General features: G+C 35.4%; 1 protein-coding gene across 25 annotated transcripts in view; it reads left to right on the top strand.

Annotated features, from left to right (window-relative positions):
• Nucleotides 1–12,609, top strand: part of Ncor1 (nuclear receptor corepressor 1) — a 164,246-nt gene that overhangs the window by 11,648 nt on the left and 139,989 nt on the right. For all 25 annotated transcript variants that reach the window (XM_087192061.1, XM_087192066.1, XM_087192065.1 and 22 more), the window contains one exon: nucleotides 8,509–8,686. In XM_087192061.1, coding sequence (XP_087048187.1) covers nucleotides 8,579–8,686 — 108 coding nt within the window. In that variant the 5' untranslated portion in view covers nucleotides 8,509–8,578. The remainder of the gene's footprint in view (nucleotides 1–8,508; nucleotides 8,687–12,609) is intronic.

Below are 12,609 nucleotides of genomic sequence, written 5' to 3'. Positions count from 1 at the left end.
ACTGTATACCTTAAAAAGAGTCTATTTGTTAGTCTTACTTGCTTAGTAACCTTGTAGTAGTTTCTGTTAGTGTGTAGAAGGGGAGGGAGGCAGCAGAACATAATCTTTAAGATATCTGTCTAAGTTACAAAAAATTAGCTTAGGGAAGCTACTTAGCCTCTGTAGAGCCTTAAAGATAATAATGAAATCAGGCTTTTAGGTGAGCTTGTGCAAACAGTCTTAATATACTGCTTAGTACATTAAAAAGGCTTGTTAAATAGTAGCATTTTATTATTCTCCTTAGGGTTTGTTTATTTTTTGCAATACTGGGGATTGAACCTAGGGGTGATCTACCACTGAGATATATCCTCCACCTTTTTTAGTTTTCTTAGTGGTGTTTTTTTTTTTTTTTAGAGACAGGGTCTCACTTTGTAGTTAAGGCCTTGAATTGATTATATAGCTCAGGCTGGCCTCAAACTAGTAATCCTCCTGCCTCAGTCCCCTGAGTGATGGGATTACAGGCATGTGCCACCACACCCAGCCTTGTGTTGTATCTGTTAATTTAGCCCCTGGATCTAAGTTTTTTCTGATCTCAATACACTGTTCTTTTTTTGTGTTAAAGGAAAGAGTTGGCAAGTAGCCGTTTATTTGAAATTTAATATAGTGCAAGTACACTACAGAGTTCATAGTTTGGTGTTGTCTAGTACTGTTGTCTTGGGAAACTTTTCCTTTCTCATTTTATGTGAGGGTAAAGCAATCATCATTTTTCTTGTGTTCAAGGATTATTTATTGAATGCGTGTACCTATAGATCTATCAAACAATGATGTCCTTATTAATGTTTTCTGTCAATATCATACTTTATTGGGACTAGTGTAATTTAACTTAAAAAGCTTTTTTCTTTAGCTCCCATTCATCTTTCTTTCTTTCTTTCTTTCTTTCTTTTTTTGGTACTAGGAATTGAACTCCAGTCCTTGCGTTTGCATCCCTGGCCCTCCCCCACCCCCCCACCCCTGCCCCGGTGCCAGGGATTGAACTCAATACCTTGAGCTTGCCAGGCAGGCGCTGTGCTGCTGAGCTAAATCCCTGGGCCCTATCTTTGTTTTTGTTGTTGTTTTTTGGTACTGGGGATGAACTCAGGACTGTCTGCTTTTCTGGCATGTTGTTGTTTTTTTGAGACAAGGTCTCACTATGTAGTTCAGGCTGGCCTTGAACTTACTATATAGCACAGGCTAGTCTCCTCCTTCAGCCTCCCAAGTACTGAGATTACAGGCATGCACCACCATGCCTGCCACTCATCTAAGTAATATGTCATACTATCAGGCTACAAATAAAATACCTTGTTAATGATATTCTTTTAGAATATTTTTTTTTTTTGGTACTGGGGATCAAACTCGGGTCCTTACCGCTTGCGCAGCAGGCGGCGAAACCACTGAGCTAAATCCCCGGCCCACTTTTTGTTTTGCTTTAAATGGGAAGAATGCTTTAGTTTATTTTACAGGAGCATATTCTTTTTTTTTTTTTTTTTTGTACCAGGGATCAAACTCGGGTCCTTGCACTTGTGAGGCAGGCGATGGAACCACTGAGCTAAATCCCTGGCCCAACAGGAGCATATTCTTATATAACTTTACTGTGGTATTGTACAAATTGCAGACTTTATCTAGATGTTTTCTAGTTTGTTCTGGATACTGGACTTTGAGGCTCAGGAAGGTAGCTTGACTTCTTAACTCATCTCCAGACTAGATTTCAGATGGTTGGGATGCCCGGGGCAGTGATCTTTCGTAGCCTCTCTGTGACTAACATGCTTTGGGAGTTGGATCAGAGCTGGGCTGCTTTGTGGAAGTTAGTGAAACCTAATTTGCTTCCAGTTTGGTAAAATATTTTACCATCTGCAGTGTCATAAGGACATTCCTTATCCCTTATTTTGTATCGGAAGGTTTTATTATTTAATCAGTTAAAATTAAGTTGCATATTTTATAGGATTCTTTTTCTACTTTGGTGAAATGTGGACTTACCTCTCTTGTGACCCTAGTGGATTCATTCTTGCTCATCTGAAGAGTCATCCGCAGTCTTGCCACAGTGCAGTATATTTTTAGCTTTTTTTCCAAGATAGCTTAGGCCACCTTGAAAAACTATCCATGTACATTTTGGTTATGCAAAGATTGTAGGCCAAAAGCCAGGAGTTCCTGGTGAGAGGAAGATTAGCTTTTTATTTTTAGAAGATTGTGTTTGAAATTTTGTTGTTGCAAGAAAGTTTCCTGTTGAGTAAATGTATGTGTTTAATATGGGAAGAATCAAACAGGAACTTAAATAGACCAGTTTTATTTGGCCATATTTTATTGCCCTTCTGCAAGACACAGGAGTCTAGTTCTGGGTTTAATCTGTAGAATTTAGATTTAGTGTGCTCTTGTCACTTAAAACAATGACATCTTATTATAGCATGTTATTCTCATCCTAAAACATTATGTATATTGCTATTTATAACATGAGGCATTTATAGAATCTTGACCATGTTTCTTGAACAATTCAGTCTTTACATATATGAGCTAAGCATGTAACTAATCCTATATTAATGAGTTTTGGTGCCAAGACATGATATTATAATTTCAGTTATAACTGCCACTTAATATGTTCTCTTCTTCTTCAGCTCTACCTTTAAATCAGGTGGTTTTATTTCAGTTGGTTTCAAACTATAGTGTTCTGTAGAGGTATCTTGGTGACTGAGGGGTGGAGAGAAGAATGGGGGTGGTGGTGCTGAAAAGATAGATTCTGGCTTCCCCCATTAGTCACTGAATTAGAGTATTTCTCCTTTGTATCGTTTATACTTTTGGCTTCTGTGTAAAATGTTTGAGGAAAAAGTGCTAATTAGAAAACAAACAGGGGGGCTGGGGATTTAGCTCAGTGGTTCCTATGGCTGCCTGGCAAGCGCAAGGTCCCAAATTCGATATCCGGTACCAAAAAAAAGGTCTGACTACTTCCTGTAAGTCTGATGAATAGGTTTTGAGAAGGAGGTCATAGTGGTCTCCAGGCTGCAGTTGCTGAAGATGGGACGGGCCTTCTATACACCAGGTATGGTGGTGAACAGAAGGATTGCCATGAGTTTGAGGCTAGCCTGGGCTATGTAGTGAGTTCAAGGCCAGCCTGAACTACAGAGCAAGAACCTGTCCCCCCCCCCCCCCCCAAAATGCCTACTATAACCTATAAATGTGTATGTCAGTTGGTGCTAATCTCCTGATTTTGGTATTTTATTGCCTCCTATGTCAGGGTGATTATACTTTTATTTTTTCTTTTTGTTTTTTTGAGACAGGGTCTCCCTATGCAGTTAAGGCTAGCCTTGAGTTTACTATGTAGCCCAAGCTGGCCTCAAACTCACAGTGAACCTCTTGCCTCAGCATCCCACCTCACCTTCACAAATGCTGGAATTACAGGGATGTGATTATACTTTTAAATAAGCCTGACTTTATTTTTATTTTTTTTAACCTTGACTTTATTTTTGAGATAGTAAACTTCATGAAAAATCACACCAGAATGCCTAGTACATCATGAGGGACTACTGACAAGAGTGAGAGATAAACATATAATTTGTATTTGCGTGACATTGAGTGTAGATACTGAACTCTGGACTGGCCATTGTTCAAAACAAAACAAAATCAAATAAAACAAAGCAAAGCAAAACAGAAACTCCCTAAACCCACACTGCCACATGGATTTCTAGTATGTAGGCCACTCAGAAAAAATTTGAATAATTCAAGGCTAAGATTTTTCCTTTGCCTCTCCATTACATTTATAGCTTTATGTACTTGGATGTCTGATTTGGCAGAAGACCTCAGAGATAAATTACTTAAGCATTTCTTAGGGTTGTAGATCAGTATTACTTAGAAAACTTACAAAATATTCATGAATATTCATATAATCAGGAAAAACTAAGAAGCTGTTTATGACCTCATGAGATGATTGCCAAGATGTATTGTTAAGTAATAAATGATAAGAGTATATATCTAGTATGCTGTCATTTATATGGTAGAAAAATGTGTGTGTGTGTGTGTATGTATGCGTGTATATGAATTTCTACAGGATATTTCTAAAAGGATACTCTAGAAACTAATCTTGGTTGCCTTTTGGGAGCAGCAACTGGAGAACAAAGTTGAGAAAGAGATTTTTTACTTTACAGTCTTTTTAAAAATTCTTTAAGTCATATAATACTTATTTCCAAAAATTAAAAAAATTTTTTCTACCTTCCCTCAACAACAAAACCCCCACATATTGGCTTTTCCTTAGACATAGAAGAAATATAGGTATGGAGATGAGGGAGAAGTTACCTAGATGGTTTTATTTTTTTGGTACCAGGGATCGAACTTGGGACCTTGTGCTTGCGAGGCAGGTGGCAGAACCACTGAGCTAAATCCCTGGCCCCTAGATGGTTTTAATATGTGGCTCCACTGAACTTTGTTGTTTTTTTTTTGGTACCTGGGATTGAACTTTGGTTTTTGTGCTTGCACAGCAGGTGGCGAAACCACTGAGCTAAATCCCCGGCCCCATCCACTGAATATTTTAACTCCTTGGAGTAGTTCACTACTTGCTGAGAAAGCTGCAAAGGATTGACAAAAAAAACAAAACTAGCTTCTATTTTTGCCACTGACAGCCGATATTGGAGGGATTATTGAATTTCTCTATTCTTCAGATTTCTCATTTGTAAAATCAGTGCTATTTGGGTAATCACAAAGCCTCTCAACCCTGATATTTGCTGACTTCCATGCCTTGGGCCTTGGAGGAATCAGGCTGAGAGACAGCTAGCTAGCTAGTCAGTCATCTTATCCTCATACAACAGAAAAAATGAAATGAGAAATAAGAATGGTCTGTTTATTTAGAATAGTCATCTATTATATAGTATCACATAAAACATTTAAAATATTCTTTGTTTTGTTTTGATAATTCTTTAGGAAATTTTATTTTCTGATTCTAACTGGGTAAGGAATTTGATTAAAATAGGAAAATTGAATTGAGTTGGCATATTGAAATTTTTGTCTGAATTTTCTCTCTTAAATCCCTTGAAATGGTGGAACCAGAAAAATTAAGAGTTCTCTAAGAGACATAAATATTAAATGAACAGAAAATGTAGACATAATTTTCATCTTAACTATACACACGCACGCACGCACGCACACACGGGATTGCAAGTTTGAGCCCAGGTTGGGAAATTGAGTGACTTATGTTCATTGTAAAGGCCCTGAGTTCAGTCCCCAGTGCTGGGAAGGAGAAAAAAAGTTAATGATAAATTTTATATTATGTATATTTTACCACAGTTAAAAGAACTGTTATACCCTTTAGCTATCTTCCAGTATTCTCTATCTCTGCCTCACTATCCCATAGTAGCCACTAATCCATTTTTTGTCATTATATATTTGCCTCTTCTAGACTTTTTTTATTTTCAGTACTGGGAATCGAACTCAGGACCTTCTGCTTGCCAGGCAGGTGTGACACCTCTGAGCTACATTCCTGGCCCTCTTCTAGACTTTTGTATGAAAATAAATCATGCATTGTGATTGACTTCTTTTAAGTAACATAGTGTTTTCAGGGTTTGTCCAAGTTACAGTACACTTTAATTCCATTTTTTATGGTTGAATACTATTCGTTTGTTGATATACCACATTTTATCCATTCATCATTTGACAGGATATGAGATTGGATTGTTTTTCAAGGTTCTGTTATTTTTTTGGACTTTTGAGACCTAAAGATTCTAACAAGTGAAAACCTACTCAGCCTGTATTAAGTAAACAAGGGTTTACAAAGACTGTAGGCAGTTTAATAGGTATCTAAGGACAAGGAAAGAAATATAGCTGCTTCTCATAGCGACTGACCCTGGAACAAATGTAGAAGCTAAGGGAGCGCTTGCTTTGTTTCACAGGACTCTTAAGATCTTGTTTCTGCCTCTCTCTGCTTATCTATCCTAGTCTGTCTGTAAAGTAACTTCTCTGGCACTTCTTTGGCTCACCTTGACTAACATTTGCTCTGGGCCCCTCGTAGCTCAGTTTCCTGTAGCTAATGTTCTTAATTCCATATTTTTGGAGAGGAACCTGCTTGGTTCATCTCTGGTCCAGCATATTTTAGCCACACCTTAACCAGAGGGATAGTCTCTAGAACAAGGTGTCTGGGTATGTGGATCTGGGCATAACTGGTCTCTCTAAGGCCCTAAGACTAGTCAAACTAAAGAGTACCTATCATCAAACTTTGGTTTAGCCTTTTAAAAACTAATACTCCAGTATGCTTATATGTGTTATATGTGTTGATATTTATCAAGATAGATATTAAAGGAATTTTATTTATTTAAAAACAGAGGGCTAGGGGTATAGCTTAGTGGTAGAGCCTGTACTTAACATGTGGGAGGATCTGGGTTTGATTCCCAGCACCCAATATACACACATGTTTATATAAATTATGCTTTTTATGGTATGTAACTTTTCTTTTTTTGGTATGTGACTTTTAAAAAAATAAAACAATGTGATAAAACTGATTTTTTTTGCAAATCTCTAATGTCTGGCTTGATATTAGAAGATAGAATATAGCTTGATTTTCGTATCTACTTCTACATTAAATCTCTTACAGTATATTATTTTGATTAAACTGTATTTAAAAAAACCCCAACTCCATACAGTTTTATAGCTGGAAAAGAGAAAATATTTTAATAACTTTTTAGATAATTGTGTGTATTCTTTGACAGTACAACAAAACCAGACAAGTGGTAATTTTTTTAAAGGTTAGTTATTGTGTAGAATCTGAAACCTTGTCAATGATCTTTTCATAATCAATTACATAAAAATTTATTGGTTTATCTTGTACTTTAGATACATCTTCATTCATGCATAATTTTATAATGTTTTATATTGGTCACTTTGAAACTTGATCATTTATGCAGGTATTTCAAATATTGATGCATTTCATTATATAATATAAAAAAAACTTTGTATTTGTTTTATTTCCTCATCAGTCTCACTAGAAAAGTCTTTAAAAATGTGAAATGCTAAAAAAAAAAAAAAAAAAAAAAATGAAATGCTGTCAAGCTTCTGGTGGCACGTACAAGTTTTCCTAAATTCTGATTTCAGAAATATTAGCAGTTCCTTGAATTCAAAGATTTACTTTTCTTCTTCTTTGAAAGCTTTCTCATCCCCAGTGCTTTTTAAAAATTTTTTAAAAATTAATTTTATTGATACATTTTAGGTATACAGTATAATGATATTCATCATTGGAAATTTGTGTAAGCTATCTTGGTTATTATTATTATTATTTTTTCTACTGGGGATCGAACTTGGGACCTTGCACTTACTTGGAAGGCAGGCATAGTGCCATTGAGCTAAATCCCCAGCCCAATAAAGACTATTTTCTCTGCACAAATGCTAACCTTGTAAGACTCTTGAGTTCTTTTTACAGTTGACTTTTTTACATCTCTCCAATTTGAGACAGTATTTGTTACATATTTGTTTCTCAGACATTTATTAAAAGTCATTTACTGGCTGCTATATGCCAGATCATATGGTAAGATTTTCTTTTTCATCATTTGATTTAATTTTTTTTCTTAGCTAATTTTTTTTTTTTTTGGTACTGGGGATTGAACTTAGGACCTTACACTTGCGAGAGAGGTGGCAGAACCACTGAGCTAAATCCCCTGCCCCTATTTGATTTAATTTTTATTAGTACATGTTTGCAGTACAAATGTTTACATTCCTTTTGTCGAGTTGGTACATGCACATAACACATCCCAATTCCTGTTTTCTTTTTCCAATTCCTTTTTTCATACTCATTTTCTTCTCTGCCCTCCTCCCCCCTCCATCTCTTGATTCCCTTCTCATTTGAGAAAGACCTATCTCCCTACTTCCTATTACCTACTTTTATTTTGTTCTTTATTTGTAATTTGGTTATCTCATCTAAGAGAAACCATGTGATATTTAAGCTTGTGTGTCTGATTTATTTTATTTAACATTAGGGTTTCAAGGTGCATCCATTTTCCTACAACTCAGAGTTATCTCTTTATGGTACAGTAGGCTGAGTTGTGTGTAAATGCTACATTTTCTTTATCCATTTATCTGTTGATGGACATATAGGTTGCTTCCAAGATTTAGCTATTATGAATTGTGCTGCTATAAACATGAGTATGCATATATCACTATAATATAATGTCTTTACCCACGATAAGATTTTCTTGGTATTGAACCCAGGGCCTAGCTCATGCTAAGCTGCTAAGCAAGCACTTTACCACTGAACTACTGTACATCCCCAGCCCCCCATGATAAGATTTTATATGCATATTTTACTTTCTATAACTAATTATATCATTAGTTATATATCAATGAACCTTTTTCTAAGTGCAAAGGAAAAGACCTGTTTATGTTTATCAAACCTTATTAACTTAAGTGAATATAAGAGAGAGTGCTTTTACTGGTAATTGTGGCTTTATTTATGTATCTCTAGTTATAATTTATTGGATGTACAGTTAGTGTTTTACTTTTTATAAATTTTCTTTTTCCCATCCTATTTAGGTGGTTTCCTAGAAACATGATTGTTTACTGGACTTGATCTCACAGCCCAGTGAGGACTTCTTTACTGATAATGTCAAGTTCAGGTTATCCTCCCAACCAAGGAGCATTCAGCACAGAACAAAGTCGGTATCCTTCCCACTCTGTCCAGTACACTTTTCCCAGCACCCGCCACCAGCAGGTAAGGAACAGATGCTATGCAAATTGCATATGTATTTTATTTTTTAGTATTTAAAACATATATTGTCCAGAAGCAAATAAAGTTATCTTTTTAATGGAAAAAATCTTTCTCAACAATGGTGGACTAAAGTTTGAAGATTATTTATCTTTATTTTTCTGTCAGATTTCAAGGCTTGAACATTACTTTTGATTGCAGGAATTGTTGATAGAATCAGTTTCTAGAGGTTCTAGATTAAGACTTGTGTTTATAGCCCACATTCTGGTTGAGTTTTAAGCTGGTCAGATAATGTGGCTTTTCTTGAGGGATGGCTAGGATAAAGGCCTCATCTCTCTGTGGTCTTGCACTTGCTAGGCAAGTGAACCACTGAACTACATCCCCCAGCCCATTGCTTCTATCTTGAGAGATTTAATGATAGGAAGATAGGAGAGTTTGTATGGTGGATTTAGTTGTGAAAAATAAAATCTGAGGTGAAGCCAGTCATGGTGGCTGTAATTCTGTAATCCTAGCACTTTGGGAGGCTGAGATAGGAGCATTGCAAGTTTGAGCCCAGCTTGGGCAACTTAATGACTTAAGTGAGAACCTGTCTCAGAATAAAAAAGGGCTGGGGATGTAGCTTAGAGGAAAAGCTTGGGTTCAATTGCCAATACTGGAAGGAAAAAAAAAATAAGTGAAATCATGATCTCAGAGTGTACAAGTGATAGCAGTTTAAGAAAGTTTGAAGAAAAATGGAAAGAGGTGAATGGTCATCTTAGAGAATGAGGACAGATTTATCAGGAAAAATATAATTGGGTACTACTGAGGATTCCTTTGAAGTATGGTTATGGTTACAGAGTAGAATGGATATCCTTTCATTGTTCTGTGTAGGAAAACATTTAAGTCTTTCACCACTGAGTATAGTGTATGTTTTGTTAATGCTCCTTTTAGGTCGAAGTTGTGTTTTGTTCTAGTTCGAGAATTTTTATCATAATTAGGAGTTGAGTTTTGGTTGTGTATTCTGCTCTAGTGCCATTCATCTGGTTTCTAATTTTTCTAGATAATTGTTGATGCTGCCTTTAAAAAACAATTGAGGGCCGGGGATTTAGCTTAGTGGTGCAGCCCCTGCCTCGAAAGCACAAGGTCCTGGGTTCAATCCCTGGTTTAAAAAAAAAATTTATGCTTTAGTTTATATATGTAAGATATATCTATTTTTATGTGTACACATTTTTTGTCTACATTTTGACAAACTCATACACCCATAAAATCACCAAGATGAAGATTATTTCTGTCACCCTAGAAGTCAGTCCTCTTCCCTAGCTTCCTACCAACCCCAGTTCCCAAGAAACCACTGATTTTCTGTCATAATAGATTGTATTTGTTTTGTGTTTCATGTGAACTGTTTTGGGTATGGCTTCCCACAATATTTTTTAGATTTGACCATGTCTGATGTATCTTAGTTGTTTGTTCCTTTTTATTGCTACTAATTGATGCACCACAATTTGTTAATTCAGTTACTCATTCCAGTTCTTAGTTATTATAAATAAAATTATTTAGAAAACATATCTATGTTATTGTATCTAGATTATGTAAAGAAATGTCTTATTGTCTTAACAGTGTCCTCTGGAGAGCATACATGATAACTCTTTATCAGGTCTAATGTATTAATTTTGTCTATTATATTTTGTGCTTTTTGTGTTGTACCTAAGAGGTTTTTTGCTAAAGTCACGGTCATGAGTATTTTCTCCTGTGTTTCCTTTAAATTTTATAATTTAGGATTTACGTTTAGGTCTGTGATCTATTCTGTATATGTGAGGTATATAATGTAAGTTAAGGGTTAAGGCTTAGTCTTTCATCATTATCAATGATATTAACTTGGAGAGTGTTCATTCTTTCTATATTTTCTTAAAGAATTTGTGTAGGATTGGTATTTTTCCCTTTTCTTAAATATTTGATAGAATGTATCAGTGAAGCCATTTGGGTCTAAAATTTTCTTTATGGAATGAATTTAAATTATGAACTCAATTCTTTTAGTAGCTACAATTCAGATTCTGTTTCTCTTGAATCAATTTGAGTACTTTAGTTTAAAGTTTCAGATCTATTGATGTACGTTATTACTGTATTCCTTTATGTTTGACATATGTTGGCTTTTTCCTTTTTTGGTCTATCTAGAGGTTTATCTATTTGATAGATTATTTTCTTTGCACTTTTTTTTTGGTTTCACTAATTGCTGCTCTTTTATTACTTTCTTCCTTCTGTGATTACTGCATATATAACTATTTCCGATACTCTTCATCCTTTCCATATATTCAGGTTCCCTCTAATATTTCTTTTGGTGATGATTTCTTTCAGCTTTCATTTGCATGAAAAAATTTTTATTTCAACTTTTTTGTTTTTTTTGAGACAGGGTCTCACTATGTTATTCAGGTTGGTCTTGAACTTACTAGGTAACCCAGGCTGGCCTTGAATTCATGCTAGTCCTCCTGCCTCAGCCTCTAAAGTGCTGAGATTACAGGCAATGCACCACCACACCTGGCTCAACTTGAGTTTTGAAAATATTTTCACTCGATATTGAATTCTAAGTTGACAGTATTTTTTGTAGCACTTTAAACGATGTCATTTTAGTGTATTCTGGTTTGTATTGTTTCTGACTACAAGCCTAAGGTCATTTTTATCTTTGCTCATTTAAACATGAGATGTAAACATTTAAAGTGAAGACATTTTCAGTGTCTTTTTCCTCCCTGTGGTTACTTAAAAAATTTTTCTCTTTAACATTGGCTTTCAGCAATGTGGTTATGATGTGCCTTTGTACTTTTTGAGTGAGTTTGTGTTGTCTCTGACATTAAGTTTTTTGCTACTGTGGATTTATAATTTTCATAAAATTTGGACAATTTGAGGCTATTATTTCTTTAAATAATTTTCTCTATCCTTAGTTTCCTTCAGGGACTCTGATTTTGTTTTAAAAGGGAATTGAATCCAAGGCCTCCAAACTGAGCTACATCCCCAGCTCATGTATTTATATTTTGAGACAAGGTCTTAATAAGTTGTCCAGGCTGGATTTGAAATTGTGATCTTTCTGCCTCAGCCTCCTGAGTAGCTGGAATTATAGTTGTAGTCCACTGCACCTATCCAACTGTTTATATTTTATATTATTTCATAGGTCACTGGAATAATATAAAATTCATTTTTATTAAAAATTTTTTCATTTTTGTTTAAAATTTTTAAAAAATCCATTTGTTTATTTTGCTGTGGCTTCTCAGTCAAAGATTTTTCTTTTTTTTTCCCCATTAACTTTATTGGTACATTTTTTTTTTTTTTGTATGTCTTTTTTTTTTTTTTTTGGTATGTCTTTTTTTTTTTTTTTTGGTACGTCTTTTTTTTTTTTTTTTTTGGTACCGGGGATTGAACTCAGGTCCTTCTGCTTGTGAGGCAGGCGCCGGAATCACTGAGCTACATCCCCAGCCCCGATTTTTTTTTTTTGGTACCGGGGATCGAACTTGGGTCCTTGTGCTTGTGCAGCAGGTGGTGAAACCACTGAGCTAAGTCCCCGGCCCAATTGGTACATTTTAGGTATACAGTACAGTTACATTCATCTTTGGGATTTTGTACCTTTACATGATATATCTTGGTTCTTATTTTTTCCCCATTCCCCTGCCCTCCCTCCACCCCTAAAGATTTTTCTTCTATAGCTTCCAGCCTGTGTTAATTTCATCCAGTGACATTTTCATTGCAAACATTGGATTTTTAATTTTTAATTTTTATTGATATATGGACATTGTGAATTTTATACTGCTTCAGTGGTGGCTTTTGTATTTTCAAGAAAGCTGCATTCCTTTTGGTAGGCAATTAAGTTACATTTGAGGCTTTTTAATTTCTAGGGCAGGTCTGGTGTAGTGTTTATGCTAGGTCTAATTTATCTTCCCTTTCTAAGCTTGTTTCCTCTGGAATAT

The sequence above is a fragment of the Heterocephalus glaber genome, unplaced genomic scaffold (assembly GCF_053883595.1).
Source record: "Heterocephalus glaber isolate CG9 unplaced genomic scaffold, H.glaber_assembly_v1.0 deba00001565, whole genome shotgun sequence".
NCBI classification, from domain to species: domain Eukaryota; kingdom Metazoa; phylum Chordata; class Mammalia; order Rodentia; family Bathyergidae; genus Heterocephalus; species Heterocephalus glaber.
This window is presented reverse-complemented; position numbering and strand designations above follow the sequence as displayed.